The following is a 21567-nucleotide window of genomic DNA, read 5'->3' as shown; positions in this document are numbered from 1 at the left end:
TCATTTGTGTACTATTGAATAAGACCAAATGAATTGGTTCCGGTCAGGAAGCAATGAACTGTGATAAACAAGGGACAACAAAGTGTAGACTAAACGGCAAAAGATGAAAGATACGTGAGTAAAAAAATGCATCAAGTAGAACTTAGAATGATCAATAAATGAAATAAATGTTAAAATTGACATTTATGTTTACACATTTGTCCCATCACATACAAAGGGTGGAAAAAAATACAGGAAGTTAATGTCAAGTCTTAATTTAGACTTTATTCAAAAACATGTTGATAGTCTTGATCAATCAGGCAATGGAATACTGTAATAATAATAATAATAATAACAACAACAATAATAAAAAAAAAAACAGTCACTGAAAGGCAAAGGTCGTGGTTGTAAAAGTGTAGGTGGTGTCGTCCGATCGGAAGCGCTAACGCCAACGTCACTCGGAGTCTTTCTATACTGCTACACAACTGAGTACACAAAGTACACAACAACCAGCTGGGCCAGTAAGTAAGTAGCAGCTGCTCACATTTTGGTCCTTACTGTGCTGCCTGTTTTTTTTTTTTTTGTTGCATTCATTTTGGTCCCACTAGGCGCCTCGCTAACGGAGAGAAAGACAAAAAAAAATAAGACATAATGAGAAAACGGCTACAGTGGAATGTTTGTATTGCTTCACAGTGTTGGCCCGCGGGTTTGAGTCCCACTGTAGCACACATACATGATTAGTAAGGCAGGGAGTTCACATTATAAATGACTTCATTGGGGAGTCGAACTTGTATTTACACCGTTTGGGAATACTCTTCCAATCAAAACTGACGTATGACGAGATGGGAACTGCATAGTCCGTCCTCACGGAGGCGTGTGTGTGTGTGTGTTTGAGCCATTAACGGAGGCTGAGAATGTCGGTGAAATACAAGTATTGAAAAAAAAAAAAACACCAATGAGGTTGCTGTTCCCGGGTAGAATTCCTAATAATAATAATAATAATAATAATAAAGTGGCCACATTTGGAGTGCATGTTACATGAGGTGTGGTTCCAGAAAGTCTTGAGATGGGGAAAAGTCATCGGAATCCTTTTCAGCTAAATCAAAATGGACTCCTGTTTTCCTTCTGTTCCTTCATTGACTACTTGGACTTCTCGCGTCCTTCAACTTGAATCCCCTCTTGCGTGACTCACCGTGTTCCTGCTGCCATCCAGCACTCGCACCGTCCTCGGCGCTTGAACACCAGCGTTAAAAAACCCCATAAACCGCATGAAGGCGTCACAACACAACATAACATAAAATGAGGCGTGATTTGTGATGATCTAAAGTGTTTACCTTTCTGTGGAATGTACGTCTGTTAAATTATCTATAAAAATAGACATATAAATTTAAAAAAGTACTTGTGTTGTGAACGCAGCAGAGGCGGACATGTTTAGGTAAGGGGGGGGGCGACGGCGAGCGCAAGGTGAGAAGAAACAAACACGTTTGTGGGCGACGTCATTATGTTGTAGAACTAAGACAAAGATGCTCTAGAACCTTCTCAAAACAGAGGACAGCTTGGTTGTGAACCTTCTAGAATCATCTGGTGTCCAAAAAAACACCATCAGCCTGTCCTGGAACGCTCGGAGCTACGAGAGGTACTCCTTGTCCAGCTCGAAGACGGACGGCCGCCCCGGCGAGCTCTGAATGCGGCACAGCGGCACCGTGCAGTCCCGCTTCTGGCCCTCGGCGTCCATGTCCAGCAGCGAGCAGGCCACGCCCACGTCGGGGGAGGACAGCACCATGTTGAGGTTCTGCGCCGTCTTCTCGCCTGAGTAGTGGCCCAGCGAGTAGCTCTTGTGGCTTCGCAGCAGCGCCCAGTTGTGGGACTTGGCCCGAAAGGAGACGTGGCGAGGTCGGACGCAGGCGTCCTTGTCGGGCCTCGTCTTGCCGTCTTTCTTGTGCACAGCGGGCGGCGGCAGGCTGGGGGGGCCGTTAGCTAAAAAAGCACAGGAGCGTTAGCTGATGCTAGCTAGCAGCGCAGTAGCATCGTGACTTGAACTCACCATCATGGTTGTTGGTGTATTTCTTCCGGCGGAGGCGCGTCCCCGTGTTGTGGTTTGTCACCTCAGGCGGCGGACTTTGGGTTTGAGTCTGGCTTTTTTCCGCTGGCAGCGCCGGGGTCAGCCGCAAAGGTGGGCAGTGATGATTGACAGCCGGAGGTTCCGACTTGGTGGGGCTGGACTGTGACACCTCCGCCTCCGACTGCAGGAGACACTTGGTGGACTGACATTCCACGATGGCCGACATGGAGACCAGATTGAGGTGCGGGTTGGGGGTGTGGCTCGGAGAGGCCTCGTCCTTGCGGGGGCGGCCGCTGGGCGGGGAGGTGCTGCGGCGGAACCTGGTGGCGCGCTGGAACAAGCCCTCCTTGCGCTTCTTCTCCTTCTCCTCCCGCGGCGGCGGCTCCCCGTCCTCGCCGTTCTTCAGCGCCTCCCTGATGTCGCAGCCCAGCACCACGGAGGCCAGCAGCGAGCCGCAGACGTACAACACTGAGTCCGTCTTGCGCCGTGCCGACGCCCTCTTCAGGCTGTTGGTGGGCGTGAGCTGCGGGGTGGTGGAGGCGGACGAGGTGGACGTGGTGGTGTAGGGGTCGTCGGGGCTCTCCGCCGGGCCGCCCTGGGCCGCCGGCCCGACCCCGACCTCTCCGCTGGCGCTGGGGGGCTGTTGCTCGTCCCTCCACAGAGGTAGATCTATGTACACCTGGTTGGGGAACTTGAGCTGCTTTGGCTTGGAGCTGCTGTCGGGACATTCCGGAGGGAACGTCTCATCTTTGCCGCCCCCTGCTGGAAAAACACAGTCATCGCTCATAATAACCTCAATGTAAACCAGGGGTGGGCAAATACTTTCACTCGTGGGCCGCATTGAGGAAACAAAATTGTCCGGGGGGGCCAGAACATATATATATATATATATATATATATATATTTAACACACACACTATTTTATACTTATAATTTTCCTTGAATTTTTTTTTGTCTAATTTTATCTGTAAGTGTTATATACTATCAGCTGTATGTTTTCATGTCCCTTTTTTTCAGGAGCACTTTAAACATCACACCACATCTAACTACGTCATTTAATTTGACAGTTTTGTTGTTTTTTTTTTACTAAATAAGACTTGCAAGTCATGTTGCCAGTTTGTATGTTAAAAGTTGAAATACTTAGAAAGCAACTGGCGGGCCGGATTCAAACGCTTGGTGGGCCGCATGTGGCCCCCGGGCCGTAGTTTGCCCACCCCTGATGTAAACAATAAACCATCGGCATATATTATATATATGCATATATATATATTACATATATACGTATATACATACATATATACATACATACATATATATGTAATATATACATATACATACATATATATACATATACATACATACATACATATACACATACATACATATACATATACATACATACATACATATATACATACATACATACACACACACACACACACATATATACATACATACATACATACATACATACATACATATATACATACATACATACACACACACACACACACACATATATACATACATACATACATACACACACACACACACACACACATACATATACACACACACACATACATACATACATACATATATATATATATACATACATACATATAGTTTGAGAGAGTACAAAAAATATTACTAATTAATATTACTAATAACACAATACAACAATACAACTTCAACTTCAGCTACTTTGCTAATAAAGTATCTTGCTGTAGAATTTACCAGCACCACCTTAACCTCACCCCCCCTTACCCCGGTCCCAACCCCCGAACACCAGCCCCAACTTCAGCGCCACCACAACATGCAACACAGGGAGGGGGCATATTTGGACGTCACCCTTTTGTATGTAAAGGTTTAAGAGTTCCACTGTGTGTGTGCCCCCCCCACCACTGCAAATATGCTCGCATTCTGCGTACCTTGCTCAGCAAAGAGGGCGGCGAGAGGGACAGACTTCTGGGACTTGACCAGACTGGTAGACCACGGGTTGCTGCCGTCCGAGAGAGGCCGTACTCTAATGACGGGACGATGACAGGAACACGTCAAGAACCTTACGGAGACGGAAGCAAACATGGAGAGCATCAAGAGTACCTCTCGGTGGCAGCGGGCCTCTCTTTGCTCTGCACTGAACTGGGTCCCCAGGTTCTCCCCTTTTTCTTGATGCCCCTCTTCACATCGTCAAACTCCTCCGGCCTGAAGGGGGCGCTGCGGCCCCACGTGCGGTTGCTCTCGTCCTGCGTGACTGCACACACCAGACATGATGTGTGTTAGTGACATGATTAAACCTCCCAAAGAACTCAGCTTAGATTGCTCTTGTTTGGCTTGGCTTCATTCTTTCATCGCTTTGTTCTACCAGGAAGCGCAGCGTTGCAGCAAGATAAGGTGTTTGCCTAAAAGCCACGTGTGAAGGAAAAACCCCAGAAAGCCTTGTGTTATATTCGTACGTGAAGAAGAAGCGTCATCATCCACCAACAGACCACAAAGAAAACATCATGAATCACTGATGAACACACCAATCAGTTGAATTAGAATCCATTCAAGTCTGTGCATTTTCAACTGTAGCTCTTAAAGAGACATTCCCCCCAAAATCAAAATTGATTTAGTTGACAGGTCCAGACTGCGTTTAAGTGAGCCGCCGATGGCTTGCCTTCGCCGCTGAGACCCGAGAAGGCGGCGAGCTCGCTGGTCAGGTCGACGTCCTGCTGGTAAACAAACAAAGTGTCCCTCTGCACGTGGGATGTCACTGAGGAGGGGAGACAGTTCTATTATACAGGGCCCCCCACCCCCAAGGTAGCCAGGCTAATAGCATTCCAATTATCGCTGAAAAGATACTTTAGTAAAAGTTATTTGTTTCTTTCGGCTTTTTTCCTGATTTACGGGGTCGCCACAGCGGATTGTTTTGATACGCATACTGATTTTTACCTTTAAATTCCGTATGTGGGGATTCAAACCCAGGTAACGCTAACCACTGCACCATGGCAGGCTTTATTATTCCCTCATTGGTCCTGGTTAATTGGTTTCAGATGTGCCCGCGATAATTCCATTTCAGCAAAGTAGGATTCCTTCTTTATAAATGGAATATTATCATAAATATGCCATTGAAAACCTGTTTATGACCTTCTAAATACGCTTTATTGACATTATTAGAGCTCTCTAGACATGATATGACACCCCTATAGTCATCTTTACATTCCCATCCATATCAGCGACGCGCACCAAAGGCTAATCTGTCCGCTCTGTCTGCACGTCAGAGCCGATCACAAATGGTCAAGCGGAATTTGTTCCAGTTGTTGCACGGTTGTTGGTGCGTGACTAACAACATTAGCAAGCTGTTCAAACAACTGGCCGAGCCGCTTTTGTTCACATGGACCTTGTCACTGTGAATGTTCCCGTGTTACTTTTACTGCTGCCACCAGTTGACGGGGTGGCTCGCTGGAGCGCCGCGGCGTACGTGCACGTTGGACGCACTAAACCTGGCAGCAGAACAGCGACGTGATAGAATGGAGAGAGGAGAACGGAGGAAAGAAAGAAAGAAAAGAAAAAAAAAACCCTGAAGACTCACGCTGAATAGCTCGTAGGCGGGGGATGAGTGTGGGACTGCTGGGAGGAGAGGAGCTGGTGCTGTGAAGGCTCCGCCTCTTGTCCATGGAGGGCGACGCCTGCACCGTGATCTTGTGCTGGAAGTCTGCAGAACGCATGGAGACAGGAGCATTGTGCTTATTACAATGTCAGGGTGGCTAGTGGGCTTACACATTAACGTGTGCTCTTAATAACCTCACGTAGATTGATGGAGAGCTATTAATTCAACAATATGGTTATTACTGTGACAAAATATGCTAAGCTAGTTGAGGAAATATTAGCTTTGTATTGTAGTTGACAACTTCAAATGTGAATACTCTTTGATTTCCTTGGTCATCCATCAGTGATTGACATTTTTACCTTTTGGGTGTTGACTTCATGTTCATCCCAAAGGACTACTTGATTAATTGAAACAAGAGGCCTCAGATTAATCGGCTAAGAAAATAATTATGAGTTTCAGCCTTTGTATCATGTACTGTACATCAAGGATAGCATTGATGGAATGTTTTCCAGGATACAATAGCTAGGTAATGTAGCTAATATAAAGGGTTGGAGGAGAATTAAGAGCAAAGGGCTGGCCATTCAACTTGTCACTCTTCCCAAATGTTTCCTAGGATACGTCACACAAGCACCTTGCACTAACGGCCCGAGAACGCTACTTAGAAAAACACATTGATCAATTTAGTTCTTCATAATTGGATCTTTTAGAAAACACAACAGTGGTAACAGTCTTTTTTTTCCCATACTTAAATTTCCATTTTCCATGCTTTTCCAAACATGGAAATTTGGAACCCTATCCTGACCTGCCAAAACATGCACCCCTACCGCGTTGCCTTCTGACAAATACACCACAAGGTGGCGCTGTTATTAAACCTTGAAGTTTGACCTGTAAGTCACACTTACTTACTCACATTTCTCACACATCTCTATGCTCTTTACAAAATACAGACTGTAACTTCAGCAAAATTAACATTCAATTAGTGGACTGTCAAGCATGTGTAGAATTTGAGTGAGATTGGTTGAAACTCGGCTGCACGGCGGCCGAGTGGTTAGCACGCAGACCTTACAGCTGTGTGTAGAGTATGCATGTTCTCCCTGTGCACGCGTGGGTTTTCACCGGGTACTCCGGTTTCCTCCCACATTCCAAAAACATGCTAGGTTAATTGGCGACTCCAAATTATCCATAGGTATGAATGTGAGTGGGAATGGTTGTTTGTCTATATGTGCCCTGTGATTGGCTGGCCACCAGTCCAGGGTGTACCCCGCCTCTCGCATTCAATGAATGAATGAATGGTTGAAACAAATTGTGCATATGTCATTGAGCATTTTTCTGACTGTTCTAAAACCCGTGAGGGTAGACATGTATGCTAGCACAACCCACAGGGCGCACCCACAAATGTCTTTAGTAGTGCAGACTAACCTGAGGGTAAGCTGATGCGGTTGCCGTCCTTGAGTTTGAGGCGGGAGCGTTTGAATTTGCCCTTCCTCTTCTTCACGTTGGGCTTGTCCTTGTTCATCTGGAAGATGAGGATGTTGAGCTCCCGCTCCAGCACGTCGATCTCCCGCTCGGCCAGCTGCTGCTCCCGCCGCTTCAGCTCTTCCTCCTGGGACTTCTGCTGTAGGGCGGCCCGGGTCAGCTCCTCTTCCCTGGAACGCAGCTCCTGTGTCGGGGCGGAAGAGAATAAATATATGACCCTATCATACTTGTCTTATTTTGTTTTTTTGTGACATGCATTACAGTAAAAGAAGCATAATGTTTTTATTCATTACATGAGATGTGACTTGACATTACTTTGTGGAAAGAGCTGCTGCCTATATCTATGTATTGATCGTGAAGTGTTAACAATACCGGTATATCAAATATTGGTAAGAGAGCCAATATGGAGCAACTCTAGTACTGGTTCAGAGTCAACATCGGTGTAAGTGTTATTGAAATTAATATTTTGTTCCAACTGTTAAAATATGTTTTGTTACAATATAAGTTGTGATAGTTTCATTTTGTCACCAATACAGTATGTTACATAATTATCTGTGACTGGATTATGTGCCTAAAGTATTTGTGCTTTATGTCCTATAGTTTTGACGGCATTTGATCAGCCAAGGTAAAGCCTTGCCAGTGTCAGTCATAGGAGCCACATCCAGCATCACTCAAATACTTCCAGCAAAGATAGTTAAGAGTTAAGAACTTACTTTTCAACCCCTAAAAACTCCCTTTCTTCTTTCAACACTCTATTTTCTCTCTAATTGCTCTTGACTGAGTGATGATAATAATAATCCTCTGTGGATGATTTGCACAAAGCAGCTTAGCAGCCTAGCCGTGCACGTAGACTCAGATTACTCCAGGATATTTACCGAAAATCAAGTGATAGGGTAGCTGATGACCCACTTTGGTCATTTGAAAGGAATGAACTAAACCCTTCAGCCTGTTAAAGCCCCCTAAAGCCACGACGTGATGCTGATTGATGAAAAATAGCTTGTTTGTGTATTTTTGGCTTCATTTTCCACCTTCTCTTTGGTCCTGAGCTCGTCGAACATCTCCTGGATCTCCACACGCCAGTCGTCCTGCATGATGTGGAAGGACTCCTGTGGCATGGTGGCCATCACCGCCTCCTCGATGGCCGACAGCTGCTCCAGGATGCAGGAGAAGGAGGGGCGCACGTGAGGGTCCTGGTCCCAACACTCTGGAAATAAAGCGTTTTTGTGACCATTTGTGATTGACAACAGGCTTTCCTGCGTCACGACTGAGGTGTATTTACCTTCCATTAGCTTAGCAAAGGGTTCGGGGCAGGTGGAGGGGATCGGTAGGGTTAATTTATTGACTGCTACGCCGTAAGCAACGGCCAAGCCGTCTATCCCTCGGTATGGCACCTCCCCTGTTAACAGCTCCCACAGCAGGACGCCGTAGCTGGGGGGGGGGGGGGGCACAGACAGAAAGAAGCGTCAGACAGAAAAGACAAAAGTGTGTTTAAATAAATGTGAGGTCATCACACCTCCAGACATCACTGCCTTTGGAAAAGAGAGACGACTTGATGACCTCAGGGGCCATCCAGGAGTAGGTGCCCGCTGCTGACATTTTCGTGGTTTTGTGCCACTCCCTGGCCAGGCCGAAATCTGTGATCTTCAACGTCTTCCTGCCGATGTCGTCGTTCTCAATTTTTTCAAGTAATAGAACTGAAGGCAGACAAAAGCAGGAGAGAGGACCGTTATAACGGGTGTGTGGACGTGAGATGAAAACCAGCACAACTCTACCATAAGTTATAATCACATGTTATGCACAAAAGAAAAAAATGTCAACAATAAGCATCCCGGTGAGACATGATTAAAGACGATGGATGCAAATGTGATGAGCTGGAGGGTAAGGTAAGTCTTGGCCGGGGTGAGGAAATGATAGGTGATATTGAACAGGGCCAACAGCAGTATGGGGCTCATTTGTTACAGTTAAAAACACCATACTTGACAGCGCCACAATGTCCCTTTCCCCGGGGCGCTAATACCGCTACAAACACATTAAAGTCAAGACGGAACCCTGCAAGCCGCCTGGAACACGACACCCGACCTCGCGTGAGAAGTTGCAGACAGCCTAGGCCGATGGTTCAATACCGACATCATGCACATACAAACATTCTAGATGGGATCTGTGCAGTCCGTGCAAGACAAACCCGGCATGCGCTTGCCAGGACAATACTCCCAAGGGAACGTTGTATAACATTAGGAAACACATCAAGGCTTGTATGATGCTCATAATCCTGCATACTGTATGTGTGACTGTAAATACCATGTATGGTTTGTATGGTGTTCCTAGGGAAACACACACAAGCAGTTGTATTTACATTTGAAATGGCTTAGTTACTCTTATTATGTCGACATAATGTGATACATACGTAAATATGATACAAGAGTAAAGCCAGTGTGAGTCTATGTTACTTATGCCTATGTAAATATTCTCTGATTATTTACAATATTGGATAATACAAATGTAAAGGTGACTTTTTGGGTGTTATTTCATGCCTACAGGGCTCTAATAATGTTATAAACCATATTTAAAAGATCATAAACAGGTTTCCCATGCCATAAATATGAAAATATTCCATTTATTAATACTGAATCCTACTTAGTGGAAATTCACTCGTCGCGGTGAGGTCTGGAAACAATTAACCGCAACAAACGAGGGATGGTGGGACATATTATGGAGGTGTCCTCAGTTTTTCCACATGACTTATAAATAATGACACAAAAAAGGTGGGACCGTGTCTCTCTCACACTATTGCATTCTGACCTTGGACTTCCCCCTCCATCGTTTTTATCTTTATTTTCCATCAATGAGCAGTGTGACCTCTGAAGATAGCATGTACAGTAACTACATAGGTACAGAGACATTTAGCATACAAATACCTTGAGTTTAGAATAAATGTACAGAAGAATATTTAATGATTTACATTGTATAAATTCCAGAATAAGTTTCCTGATTGTCATTGTTTATTGACTGGTTGTTGCTACTCTATGATAACTTAGTTTTCTGTGCTCCCTAGCCATGTTTTGGATGCTTAAGATGCATGATTATAAACTGAAACAAACACATTAGCCAGCTAGGCCTGACGCAATATGTGCGCAAACAAGTGGAAGTTACCGCCTTCACCTTGTGATTATGTCAAAGGTGAGGATTTAACTGGGCTTGTGTAAACGCCGTTATATTGCTTTAGAGGGACAATAAAGTGTGCAAACGTTCAACTGGAGCAGACGGTATTAGGTGATTGCGCAATGAAGATGTATTGCTGTTTGATTTAATATTTGGAGGATGTCGAACTAAAAAAAAACAAACAAAAAGTAGTCTGAGAGTCTTATCGATCAAGCCAAATTATGGCGGCCATTGATCACATGCATAATGATAGACATAACTTTATTACGTGCACGAATGAGCAAGTGTGCCACAGATTTTGACTCCATTTCTATTAAGTCAACCAGGACTAACCCAACACCAAAAGAACAATGGAGGTACTGTAAAGCAGCACAATGGAAAGCAGCCTTCATATAAAATTAAATGTCACTTAACGCGGAAGTACATGTACAACAAGTATGTACAAATCTGATGTACAGTAATTCTTCGTTTGTCCCAGTTAATTGGTTCTAGACCAGACCATGATAAGTGAAAGATTCCTTATTCAAAAATACAATATTTTTGTAGTTAAAGCACAGAAAACCTGTTTATTAACATGATTAGAGCCCTGTAGACATGAAATTACACCCCTATGGTCACCTTTACACTTGTGCTACCAAGTATAGTAGACATAAGACAAATACATGTACAGTATGTGTCAATGTCTTAATGTCTAACCATTTTATGCCTCAAAATGATGCTTAATTTAGGGTCAAAAAATATGTAACATTTGCTTGAGCATACATTTGTTTTGCCAAATAATCATGCTCAACTATGCTTTATTAATTAGCATTAAAAAATTATTCTCTTAATTCTAAGCACAAAAAATAAAGAATCATGACTATTTCGCCATAGTGCAGCCTTATTTGGAGCCAAGTGATCACAGGTGTTTTGGTGTTGCTCCTGTTGGGACTAACGAGGGTACAGGTACCATTACCTGCCTGGGGCATGGTGGGGATCCTCTACCTAAACCAACACAATGGGAATTCCATTACAAACAGGTTTTGCTAAAAGCCCCATAATATGTACTATAATATTAGTATCTAGCTACTTCCCGTTTCCAAGCGCTCCTCTATTTGCAAAGTTCTGTTGCTTCATAATGACTTCTGATGGGTGAGTTATACAACCCAGGAAGAAGAGCGTGCATCTGTGTTGATTGGCCTGCAGGACATCATGCAACATACTTTCTCTGTCACACCATGTCACTCCACTGTCTGATAAAAGACCCGTTCGTCTACATGTCTCCCAGCTGACATTATGCCACACCGCCTGAAAGCCCGTACGTACGCCTTGTGCGGAATTACTTCTAAAAGTTGCAAGCAGCCGTTTTGGAAAACACACTGTTGGCACTTGACGTACATTATCGGGGATGGCAGTTTGAGACCAGACCAGGCCGCAGCTTCTGCTGTAAAGTAGTCCAAAGTGTCCCCACTGACACAAGCACTGAATTAATTGTGTCAGCCTCCCACTAATTGCTATTTATACCAGTATGGGCCTCACCAGTGTGTGAACAAGCCTCCTAAACTAACAGCACACATTAATAAAGCTGTTTGGAAACAGCGGAAAAAACAGCTATTTTTATTTTCATGTATTTAGGAATAAATACAATAAAGTCACACAGGTGGTCATACCACCAACCGAGACTTCAGCTCAGTGAGCATCTGAAGGATTAACTAGGCAACGGGCTTTCATTCATTCTCATAAAGGCAAAATCTGATGTCACAGTTGTCCCTCGTTTATCACTGTCAATTTGTTCCAGACCTGACTAAGGTAAGTGAATTTCCACAAAGTAGGATTCGATATTAATAAATTGAATATTTTCATAGTTAAGCATAGAAAACTTATTTTTGTAACATTATTAAAGCCCAATTGACATGAAATACCACTCCTATTATTCTTTGTTTACAACACTTTGTTAACACATTGCAACTATGGGATCAATGCTAGGACACAACTAGTAAGCCTCCAATTTGTTCATTCTAAACTTACCACTTCCACATGGAATGAGAGGAGAAAATTGTTTTTCCACACAATCATGTCGGACATGCCAGGGTTGACTCCATGCAGTGTGAGAATAATGTAATACAATGTCACGTCTCATCAATATAACATTACATATAACTTGTTTTTAAATATTTTTGGACTAATAATAGTGAACATTAATTTTTTTTCTTCTAAAACCGTGATGTAGCGAGGGATGACTGTATTTGCTTCTTTACATCAGAAAACGGTACACGTCTCTCTGTTCTGGCTGCTCAGTATAACATGGCAAACACATTAACACATGAAAAATAATAAACAGAAGAACATGAACACTGCAAAGTCTGAGTAAATGTAGTAATCCTGCCTCTGTCCTTTTAGTTTTGGACAGCATGTACTGAAAAGTCACTTTAAAACTCGCCTGGACAGTTAATAGGCTTTATATTTGACCATGGTGGTCCCAGACCTGTTGGTCCTTGAAATAATCACAACTAGGGTGGGGAAAGGATTCAGAGGCTACTTAAGGGTGTTATATTTTTTGGGGGGGTCCAGGTTACCAAGCTTATTTTTCTCACCACTGTCCAGTCGTGGCGGCCATGATATTTATGTTACCAGGGCATTTGGATGTAAACGTAGACGGAGGGAAAAGCAAACACACCTTAGCGTTCTCTACTGTAACGGGTGGGAGTGTAATCACCTCACTTTGCCAGCAGCCATAAAACATTTTAAAAAACAGAGAAAACAAAACAGAGCAAAGTTCACAGGTTCTGCTCAGGCCAAGAGAAAAAACACACAGCAGTTGCCTCAGAGACACTATATTCAAAGATGTATTTTATTTACTAAGTGCTTGTTTTGATTGAGAATATGCCTTCCAAAAACAGTCGGTTACAGGTCTTTTATTCCTTTAATTAAGCAAAATTCATTGGTGAATATGATTTCTTGCAATTAAAAAGCTGTTTTCTCTCTTTCTACTCGTCTCTATTTCCTTACTCTTTTGAAAAGACATGTTTTTGAAGCAGACACCGGTGAACGCAACTGGAGATGGACGTGCCCTCGAGGGCGACCCCACCCTCCGACCAGTCCCCCCCCATTTAATTCCTTCTTCTAACAGGGATCTTCAGGCAGACCCATCTTTCACATGATGGAGCACAGGGAAGATCAGAAGCAAAGGTGCTGCCTTCAAAGCAGCTCCCACGCTTCTTCCCATTGCTTCACCCCCTCCAGGTAAACAGGAAAAAGAACTACTTTTTTTTTTTTGCTAAACACGAACCATTTCTTCTCTCACCAATAAATGTGACGGGTTTTACACCAACAATGCTTAACTGTCAACGAGTGGTTAACTTTTAGACTGTCGCACATCAATGATGTCATCAGGCGTTTACACTCAAACATGTTTTAATATATTTACTTGCATAAAATAATTGTAAATAAATGACCAATGATAAGGATAAATGAACATTTAAGGTTACTTTTAGCTTCATTGATGTGACTGTTCCTCATCACACAATGCCACCACCACTTTCCTATTTTCAATCAATACTTTAATGAAGGTAAAAGTAACTTTAAATGCTCATTTGTCCCTTTCATTCATCATTTAGGATGTATTTTATATGTTTTTTTGAATTGCTTTCTGACTCTCAACCTATAGTATTATTGTCAATGAATGTCAGACATTAGCTGTGGATGAATGAGTATTAATTCTCTGTGTTTTGTAAAGTTTCTTTCATTTGGTATTTTGCTTTTCTTTGTTTTATACATTGGTTCTATAGTACGATGCAAATTGTGATTGATTTCTGCCAGAAATCTGCAGAAAAATGCCATGCTGGGCTAGCGGAGAATATGAATGCCAGGCTGATAATCTGTGTTGTGTGCTGCAAACAAAATGTTGCTGTCATTCTCAAGTTAACTGCCCAAAACAAAACTGAGGCTTCTTCTATTTCCTGCAAAATAACCGTGCACTGATATAACAGGGGCGCTGTGAAAACTCAGACAGCTGCCCGCTAACTTGACGTGGCAGTATTTTTGCTAGCTGTGCCTACAGACTAAGCTTGAGTATGCAGGGCTTCCTGTCGTAAGCATAAAACAAGGCTGCTAAACATTCCCCGACTGGGCCGTCTCCCCCAGCTGAAACCGGGAGTGCCCCCGGGCATTCTGGCTTATGGGAAAAAGGATCAGGGCTAATGGCTGCCTAAATGCATCTATCACGGTCACGTTTCTCAGGACCACTTGCTCCTGCCACGGCGTGAATGTTCTAAAGCTCAAATTAATGCGGAACTGGGCTAATTATAGCCTACACAAACGCCAGAGGTACGAGGCTGGTACCTTTTTGATTCAGCAGCATCTACGTTTGCTTGGGATTGGGGGGGAGCTGCTATGGAGCTGATTGGTTGTTTGGGAGGGCAGCCCATGTCAGCAGTGGGCCCTTTTCCTTTTCACCCTACCCCGCAACAATAGGTGCAGTCAGGGAGAGGTCGTAAAAAACACAGTGAAAGCATCTCCACTCCTCCTCTCTCCCCTCCCTGCCCATTCTCTTGTCACAGAAAAGACAGACAGTAACTGTGTCAACCAGGGGGAATTGTGGGAAGCTGGGGGAAAAGTTGCCCTTCAACACCTCGTCCCCTCTGGGTAACTTTCCCACTGACGCTGAGGACATCCACACGTACACAGGTGCTTTGAAAGAGCTTTGCTCACCTGCTGTGGAGTCACGAAGATATCACCGCAGGAACGCCGTCATCATCGTATTATGGGTGGCTAGCATATATGTTAACAACAGTGGTTTAGTCTTTTGGAAAAGAAAAACTTAGGTGACACAATAAGTTTTTCTTAACATCCAGCAGCAAGACAACTTTTGGCATGACTACAATTTTGGCTGAGCTAAGAGAAGTAGTTTGTTATGAACTACAAATGTCATTTTTGCAAATTTACCCTTTGTAAACAATGTAGAACATAATTATGTATATAAGCAAATTTGATGAATTATGTCAGGGACCCTTTAAGAACCAAAGCTTACTTTTGTATGTGGACGAGATGCCAAAACACAAAAAAATGTGCATTTTAAAAAAAAATATTGCTGTTCATGTGGACAAGGCATCATAATGTGTGTATATCATTTGTATAGGACAATAAAATATTAATAAATGTAGTACAAGGCTGCACGGCGCAGGAGTGGTTAGCACACAGGCCACACAGCTAGGAGACCCGAGTTCGATTCCACCCACGGCCATCTCTGTGGAGTTTGGCATGTTCTCCCTGTGCATGTGTGGGTTTTCTCCGGGTACTCCGGCTTCCTCCCACATTCCAAAAACATGCTAGGTTAATTGGCAACTCCAAATTGTCCATAGGTGTGAAAATGAGTGTGAATGATTGTTTGTCTATATATGCCATGTGATTGGCTGCCGACCAGTCCAGGGTCTGACCAGGCCTGAAGAAAACTGGCTCCAGCACCCCCGCGACCCTTAGAGGATAAGTAGTAGAAAATGAATATAGTACAGTATACACATTGGATCCAAAGCTGTGTTTACATCACTGAAAAAGGTTAATAACCTCACCGGTGTACATGAATGACTTGAAGACGGAAACATAACCTGAGATAAAAGGTTGCCAACTTTAGAGCAAAGCAAAGAGAGCCTCTCCCAGTCTTATTGTGTGCTTCCTCATACCATGGTTGTAGTATCTCTTGGCAAAGGACAACAGTAGCAATCACGCCAGACAGATTTTAGGCAGTCGCTGTGGGGGAATAACGCGGAAGTCAATCAATAGCTCAAGTGCGGTGTTGATGATATACAGTAAATTGTGTTTGTAAAGATGATCTGGCATCACAAATCCATACAGTGGTCTACGGTGATAATATATGGAGGGTCTTGCATATGTTGCAAACAAAAAGGGTTTAAAAATCCCTTATTCCAGGTTTACACCAGCAATATGATAAAACAGATGATTGCTGGTGACTTCAGATATGCTCAAAAAAGGGACAACACAGATGTAATCGCACAAATCAAGACGCGATACTGCAGTGTTATGCACAATGGCTCAGAGCCAGGTTTCAGTCTAATTTCTAGTTGTTATCTGCCGCTCTACAAATACCTCCACTACTTCCTTCACAGACTTTAAGTATGCGAGTACAAGTATGGTAGCGATACTGATACATAACAATACATAACTTCTGGGAACCACTGCCTTCACTATGTCTTACTTACTGTTACTTAGTAACGTCACAGTTTTAAGGACGCACGTGGAGTTGTGTTGATTCCTAATAAAGTGAAAGAGCTTTTAAAGTTTAAACAGAGCCAAAAAGCAGACTGAGTGGGAATAAGGGGAAATGGGGGTGGGGGGGGGGGGGGGACAGCAAGGAAAGAGGGAAAAATAAGCAGGGTAACCCCCTCAGTTTGCGGCAATAAAAGAGTACCGCTGCTCTCTGGGAGATTAAATATGAACGAAACAAAACAAAACGAGGGCTTTGGGACCCTCCGAGTCCTAGCCATTCTTCTGGTCACAGTAGCCTAGCAACCGCTGCTTGACCGGTCCATTGTGCAAACGTATGTTAAGCTTTTATCCCTCATTAGCAACATTCCTCCCCGCGGGCCGGGATTTTACAGATTAGCTCAAAAAACACAAAAGCTAGATTGGGCAAATCTCGCTGACTTCCAACATATTACTTTACAGGCTAATGATTGATCAAATAGATTTATGTTTGTCTGCATGGAGCATGTATGCAGGCCATTGGAGGATTTTTCCCTTCCCCCTTAGGACTGTAGATACCTGTTCCTCTACTCATCAACACTCAGCAGAAAGTTACTAGAAACAATACAGCCTAACATTCTGAACGCCATTGAACGCAACGTACAGTAGCTTCTTCTTTTCAAGTTAGTAAGACAAACAACAGCAGCAGATGCGACAACTTTGGTAGGCTGTAGTATTCTCGTTTTTTTTTTAACTGGGGAAAACAACCCAAAACACCGCAGGGTGCTGTTTTTGTGTAGGAGAGTCTTTTTATGAACTCTTTGCTTCAAAGCGACACCACACACACACACACACACACACACACACACAGCCTCTGTTTCATTCACTTAAGATAAGACGTATACACAATCTTAGGATTGATGATCATCTACCTGCAACAAGACATCCAATGGCAACAAACAACTGGATGTTTCTTCAGTGGAAAAAAAACTTTCAAAAGTTAGATATTTTAATTGGAAACAAGACACGCTATTGACAGGAGTGTGCTGACTTTCCGCATGTAAACTTTAACGCATGCTGCAGCTGTTTAAATGCAAGGTTTCTTTATCTGCGCCGGGTGGAGGTCGCAGTGAAGTGGCAGGACAAACACATTGGACTTGTGTTAGCAGCATCACGTCTGCACAAGAGGGTGGTGGAGAGAGTTTGTTTATGTTCTCCAAACACCCCCCCCACCCCCCGACTTAACCGGAACCAGTTTAAATCCCTTTTCTCTCTCCATCTGGCCGCTAATTAACACAAATCCTTGCCATATTTAAAAAGCGCTGGACTCATCTACACTAGAAAGAGGAACAGCTGAGTGGTGCTTCCATTAAACTGAGAGGAAAACAACCTTATTTTAACAGTTAATTATTTCTTGTTCTAGCATCACACGCACTGCTTTTTCTCCAATGTATTCATCAATTAAATAATTATACACAATGCACTAGAAGCATACACACAGGAACCTGCTGTATATGGTCAGGCGTGCTCACCGCTCCCTGTGGGAGAATACATTTTCACCCAAGCTGATACTACCAACATGGCCAAAGGGCTGATAAAGATCTGTGGCCACAAAGTGGAGAAGATTGAAGATGTTTGGAGTTGTATACACAGTGTGTAAACATAGCTAGCAAAAAACAACAACAACAAAAACAGTCAGCATTTTTAGAATCCGGAATACCACAGCATGACAGTTATCATTTCAAAACCACTAAAGTTGTCCTGCTGTATGACAGGAAATAGACATCCAGGGCGGGCAATACGTGGAAATACTTTTGTCACATCCTGTGTAGTTCCTAGTAGTTGGAACTGGGCTTTGATGCGTGAAAACCACAGACTTGTTTTATCTAGCCACACATTCACCATGCCGTCCATTATAACATCCACACAAACCTTTGGGAGTTCTGAAAAGTTTCGGAGTGTGTGCCGTGCAATTCCCAACCGAAACACTAGTAGTTTTTTCCGGTATGCCAATTCAGTCAGCAACCATAACCCTCATTGACTATTTAGCTCGTTATAACTTGCTTTATTGAGAGTAAAAAAAGAAGAAAGACTGATTTTGTCATCAAGTCGTAAATTGACATGTTGCAACTGTTCATTCAAGGTGTAAAGCCGTATTTAAGTCAAGTGATGTGCTAACAGCCAACAAAATGCAGCTATTCAGGTCAATGTCACACGCGATGCAAGTAAACGGTGTAGGTATGGATCTACAGTATGTCATTGTTTTCTGACAACAGCTAAACAAAGTGAAACCAACTGCTTCGGTATAGACCTGAGTTCCGAGTTCAACTACAGCGTTCACACAAAAACTCACCCTGTGGGAAAAGGAGTACGGATTCCCATAAGGGGAATCAAAGAGGGGGTAACGTGAAAGCACCGTGAGTGAGCGAACTAAATGCTCAAATGAAAAACTGAAACATTTCAAAGAAAACTTCAACAAATGTGGTGCTTTCGAGACTTGTGATAGTGCTGGACTTATTATTGGAGCACACAGACTACTCATGTGGCACGAGCCTGCTTGTTTACATTTGTCAAATCACTGTCTTTATTTGAACATGTTCAAGCTGGAGTGGGGGGAGTGGCGCGAGGAAGGTGTGAGTGTGTGTGTGTGTGTGTGCTGGGGGTTTAGGGGGTATAGCCTACCTCACAGCTGGGCAAACTAACTTGATTTCACATCCTCCTGATGGCATACACACTTACCACTGCCTCCAACTCCAAAAACATGTTGTACCCAAATGCAATTCATGGACAAAACTATATTTTTTACATGAATACAAAAGCAAATATCTCAGAATGATTACTATATGGTATTTATTTAATAATCTATGGTATTTTCAGTGGCTGGCTGACACCTGTGGAGCTCTAAGTAATTATAAAGGTTAGTTAGACGTTCAAGACTTACTGTTGCTGGACTTCAGGTCACGGTGGATCAGGCGCACCACGGCCTCCTCGTGCAGGTAGTGCATCCCTCGGGCAATTTGCACGGCCCAGTTGACCAGGATGTGCGGGGGTATCCGCCTTCCCGTCAACACCCGGTTCAGCGTGCCCCCTCGGGCGTACTCCATGACCAGGCACAGGTTGGGCTCCTCCAAGCACACTCCCTCCAGTTTGATGATGTTGGGGTGCTGCAACATGGAGAAGAGCTTCGCTTCTTGTTTGACGCTGGCGGAGGTGGCCGTAATGTCCTCGTCGGGGTCCTGCCGGGCAGCCTTCACGGCCACTTCCTGGTCCTTCCACGTGCCCCGGTAGACTTTGCCGAAGCCCCCCACGCCGATGATCTCCTCCAGCACCAGCTCGCTGAAGGAGATCTGGACGGGCGAGCTCGGGACTCGCTCCCGCACGCTTGCGACTGGCAGGCGGTAAATAGCAGGCTGGTAGGTGACATAGTTGGAGGGGAAAATACCGACCCGGTGGTTGATCTTCCCCGTCCACCAGCCGTCGTCCCCGGAGATGGCGGCGTCTTTGGAGAGGACCTCCACCACGTCCCCGGTGCGCAGGCTGAGCTCGTCCTCGCCGCTAGCCTCGTAGTCATACGCGGCCGTCCACAAGGAGCGAGTGGGGCACAGCGGGGCCGAGTGAGCCCACGACCGCACCGTGGGGCAATCTGTCCAGGCATGCTCCCCATCCCCACCGCTCGGCCGCCCTTCACCGTTTGGGAAAGCGGCCTGCGAGATATCCATTTCTCGGTGGCCGTAATGACACCATAGGGTGCGAAGTCTTAAATCAGAAAAGCAAAAAAGTGACTTTTATAAATCCTCATGTTGTTGCATTAAATGGCGGATTTGAAAAGGAGGGGGATTCCCCAGCCGGAGCGACTGACACTGTCCAAAGTCCCTTGGCGAGGAGCGTCCCAACAAGTTGTAACTTTATCCAGCGCGTCGCCACTCCACTCACCCGGGGTCGATACCCAGGCGAAAGTAAACAAACTCTCTCCGTCTGGTGGGCTGACGTTCAACGGCAATTATAAACACTTGGAGTGGAAAACGTCCAAAAGTAAACTCTCCGCTTGTCCTTTCCGATGCTAGCGCTAACAAGCTAAAGCTAGCTCCAGAGACTCAGCCGCAGGTGCCGCGGGGGGAGGAAGGTGCACCTGCCCCCTTCTACGTCCACCGAGAGGGATTGAGCAGCCGAGCGACGTGTTTTCCTCTCTCCGAGTCCACATTTAGTGTCATACAACCGCCGTTTGGCGATAAAGCGACAGCTCCTCTGTCAGTTTGCGGCGTCTATGCGACTTTCCCACGGCATTCCAAGACGTGAGGCTAACGGGTTAGCTTACTTTAGCAACCAGGGTTAGGAAAGTTAGGAAAAGTTTCTCCTCTGTGGGGAACAGCCGGTGGTTGAACCATCAACATCCCATCGAACATGGTCGCTTTTAGAGGGGGGGATCCTGCAGATTTGTATCCAAATAACTCCCCCCCTCCCCTCCACTGGAAGATTGTAGCTAGAGGTTCGTAGTCGGACTAAAGCAGCGGCTCTACCTTGGACCACAGAGAGGGACGCCGGGCTGATCTCAATACTGACACCTGATTGGTTGACTCTGTAGCATGTGACCAGCTCAGCGTCAGGGGTGGGGGTGGAGCCGCCATTGGAATGTGAGTGGAGAGCGCGCCGAATTTTAGGGATATGATCACGCAAGCTAAATGACATTCACAACAACAATACACGTGCTAAACTATCACTTTATATATTGCATCACTTCTACGAACATTATAACTACTACGAGTACTGCTTCAGAGTATTCCAGTAGTTCTACAGTTCTACAACATAACCTTGTTGTGTACCTAACGTTAAGTCCAAAATAAAGACAATGACTAGCAAACTAAACGTGATTTATTATGATAAACGGCACCACCATCTTGTGCACGAGACTGGATTTCTTGCAAACGGATTGGCGGAGGTGCACACGACGGGTGGGAAGATCGATACAATTATCAACACTGATATCGAAAGCAGTATTTGTATATGATCAATACAAGCGTGATGATATCCATAGGTTTCAATTATACATGTCTATTTTTTTGCTGTTGCTATTGTTATATTCATATGTTGTTATATATTTTTATTTTGATTATATATATATATA

General features: G+C 44.3%; 1 protein-coding gene across 2 annotated transcripts; it reads right to left on the bottom strand.

Annotated features, from left to right (window-relative positions):
- Positions 1-244: 244 nt before the first annotated feature.
- Positions 245-20984, bottom strand: map3k21 (mitogen-activated protein kinase kinase kinase 21). Of its 2 annotated transcripts, XM_058058131.2 has the most exons (11): positions 19387-20984; positions 8623-8803; positions 8389-8537; positions 8138-8313; positions 7053-7293; positions 5616-5738; positions 4701-4796; positions 4145-4295; positions 3973-4067; positions 2024-2803; positions 245-1956 (listed from the first exon to the last, which is right to left on the bottom strand). In XM_058058131.2, the coding sequence occupies exons 1-11, from the start codon at positions 20162-20164 to the stop codon at positions 1607-1609; spliced, it is 3120 nt and encodes a 1039-aa protein (XP_057914114.2). In that variant the 5' UTR covers positions 20165-20984; the 3' UTR covers positions 245-1606. The 2 variants fall into 2 exon arrangements, with proteins under 2 accessions (XP_057914114.2, XP_057914117.2); XM_058058134.2 differs by lacking the exon at positions 4701-4796 and having other exon boundaries at positions 19387-20983.
- Between the last annotated feature and the right edge of the window lie 583 nt (positions 20985-21567).

Source organism: Doryrhamphus excisus, linkage group LG20 (assembly GCF_037039965.1).
Source record: "Doryrhamphus excisus strain RoL-2023G ecotype Guam linkage group LG20, RoL_Dexc_Guam_v1.1, whole genome shotgun sequence".
Taxonomy (NCBI): Eukaryota; Metazoa; Chordata; class Actinopteri; order Syngnathiformes; family Syngnathidae; genus Doryrhamphus; species Doryrhamphus excisus.
Note: the sequence above shows the minus strand (reverse complement) of the source record. Positions and strands in the feature narration are given on the sequence as shown.

Bases quoted from the DNA above. Each gene is read 5' to 3' on its own strand.
- map3k21 (XM_058058131.2), bottom strand. From the start codon at position 20,164: ATGGATATCTCGCAGGCCGCTTTCCCAAACGGTGAAGGGCGGCCGAGC. The intron at 8,804-19,386 runs GTAAGTCTTGAA...GTCTGCCTTCAG, and splicing joins TGACCTGAAGTCCAGCAACA to TTCTATTACTTGAAAAAATT. The intron at 2,804-3,972 runs GTACGCAGAATG...GTGTTTTTCCAG, and splicing joins CGCCCTCTTTGCTGAGCAAG to CAGGGGGCGGCAAAGATGAG.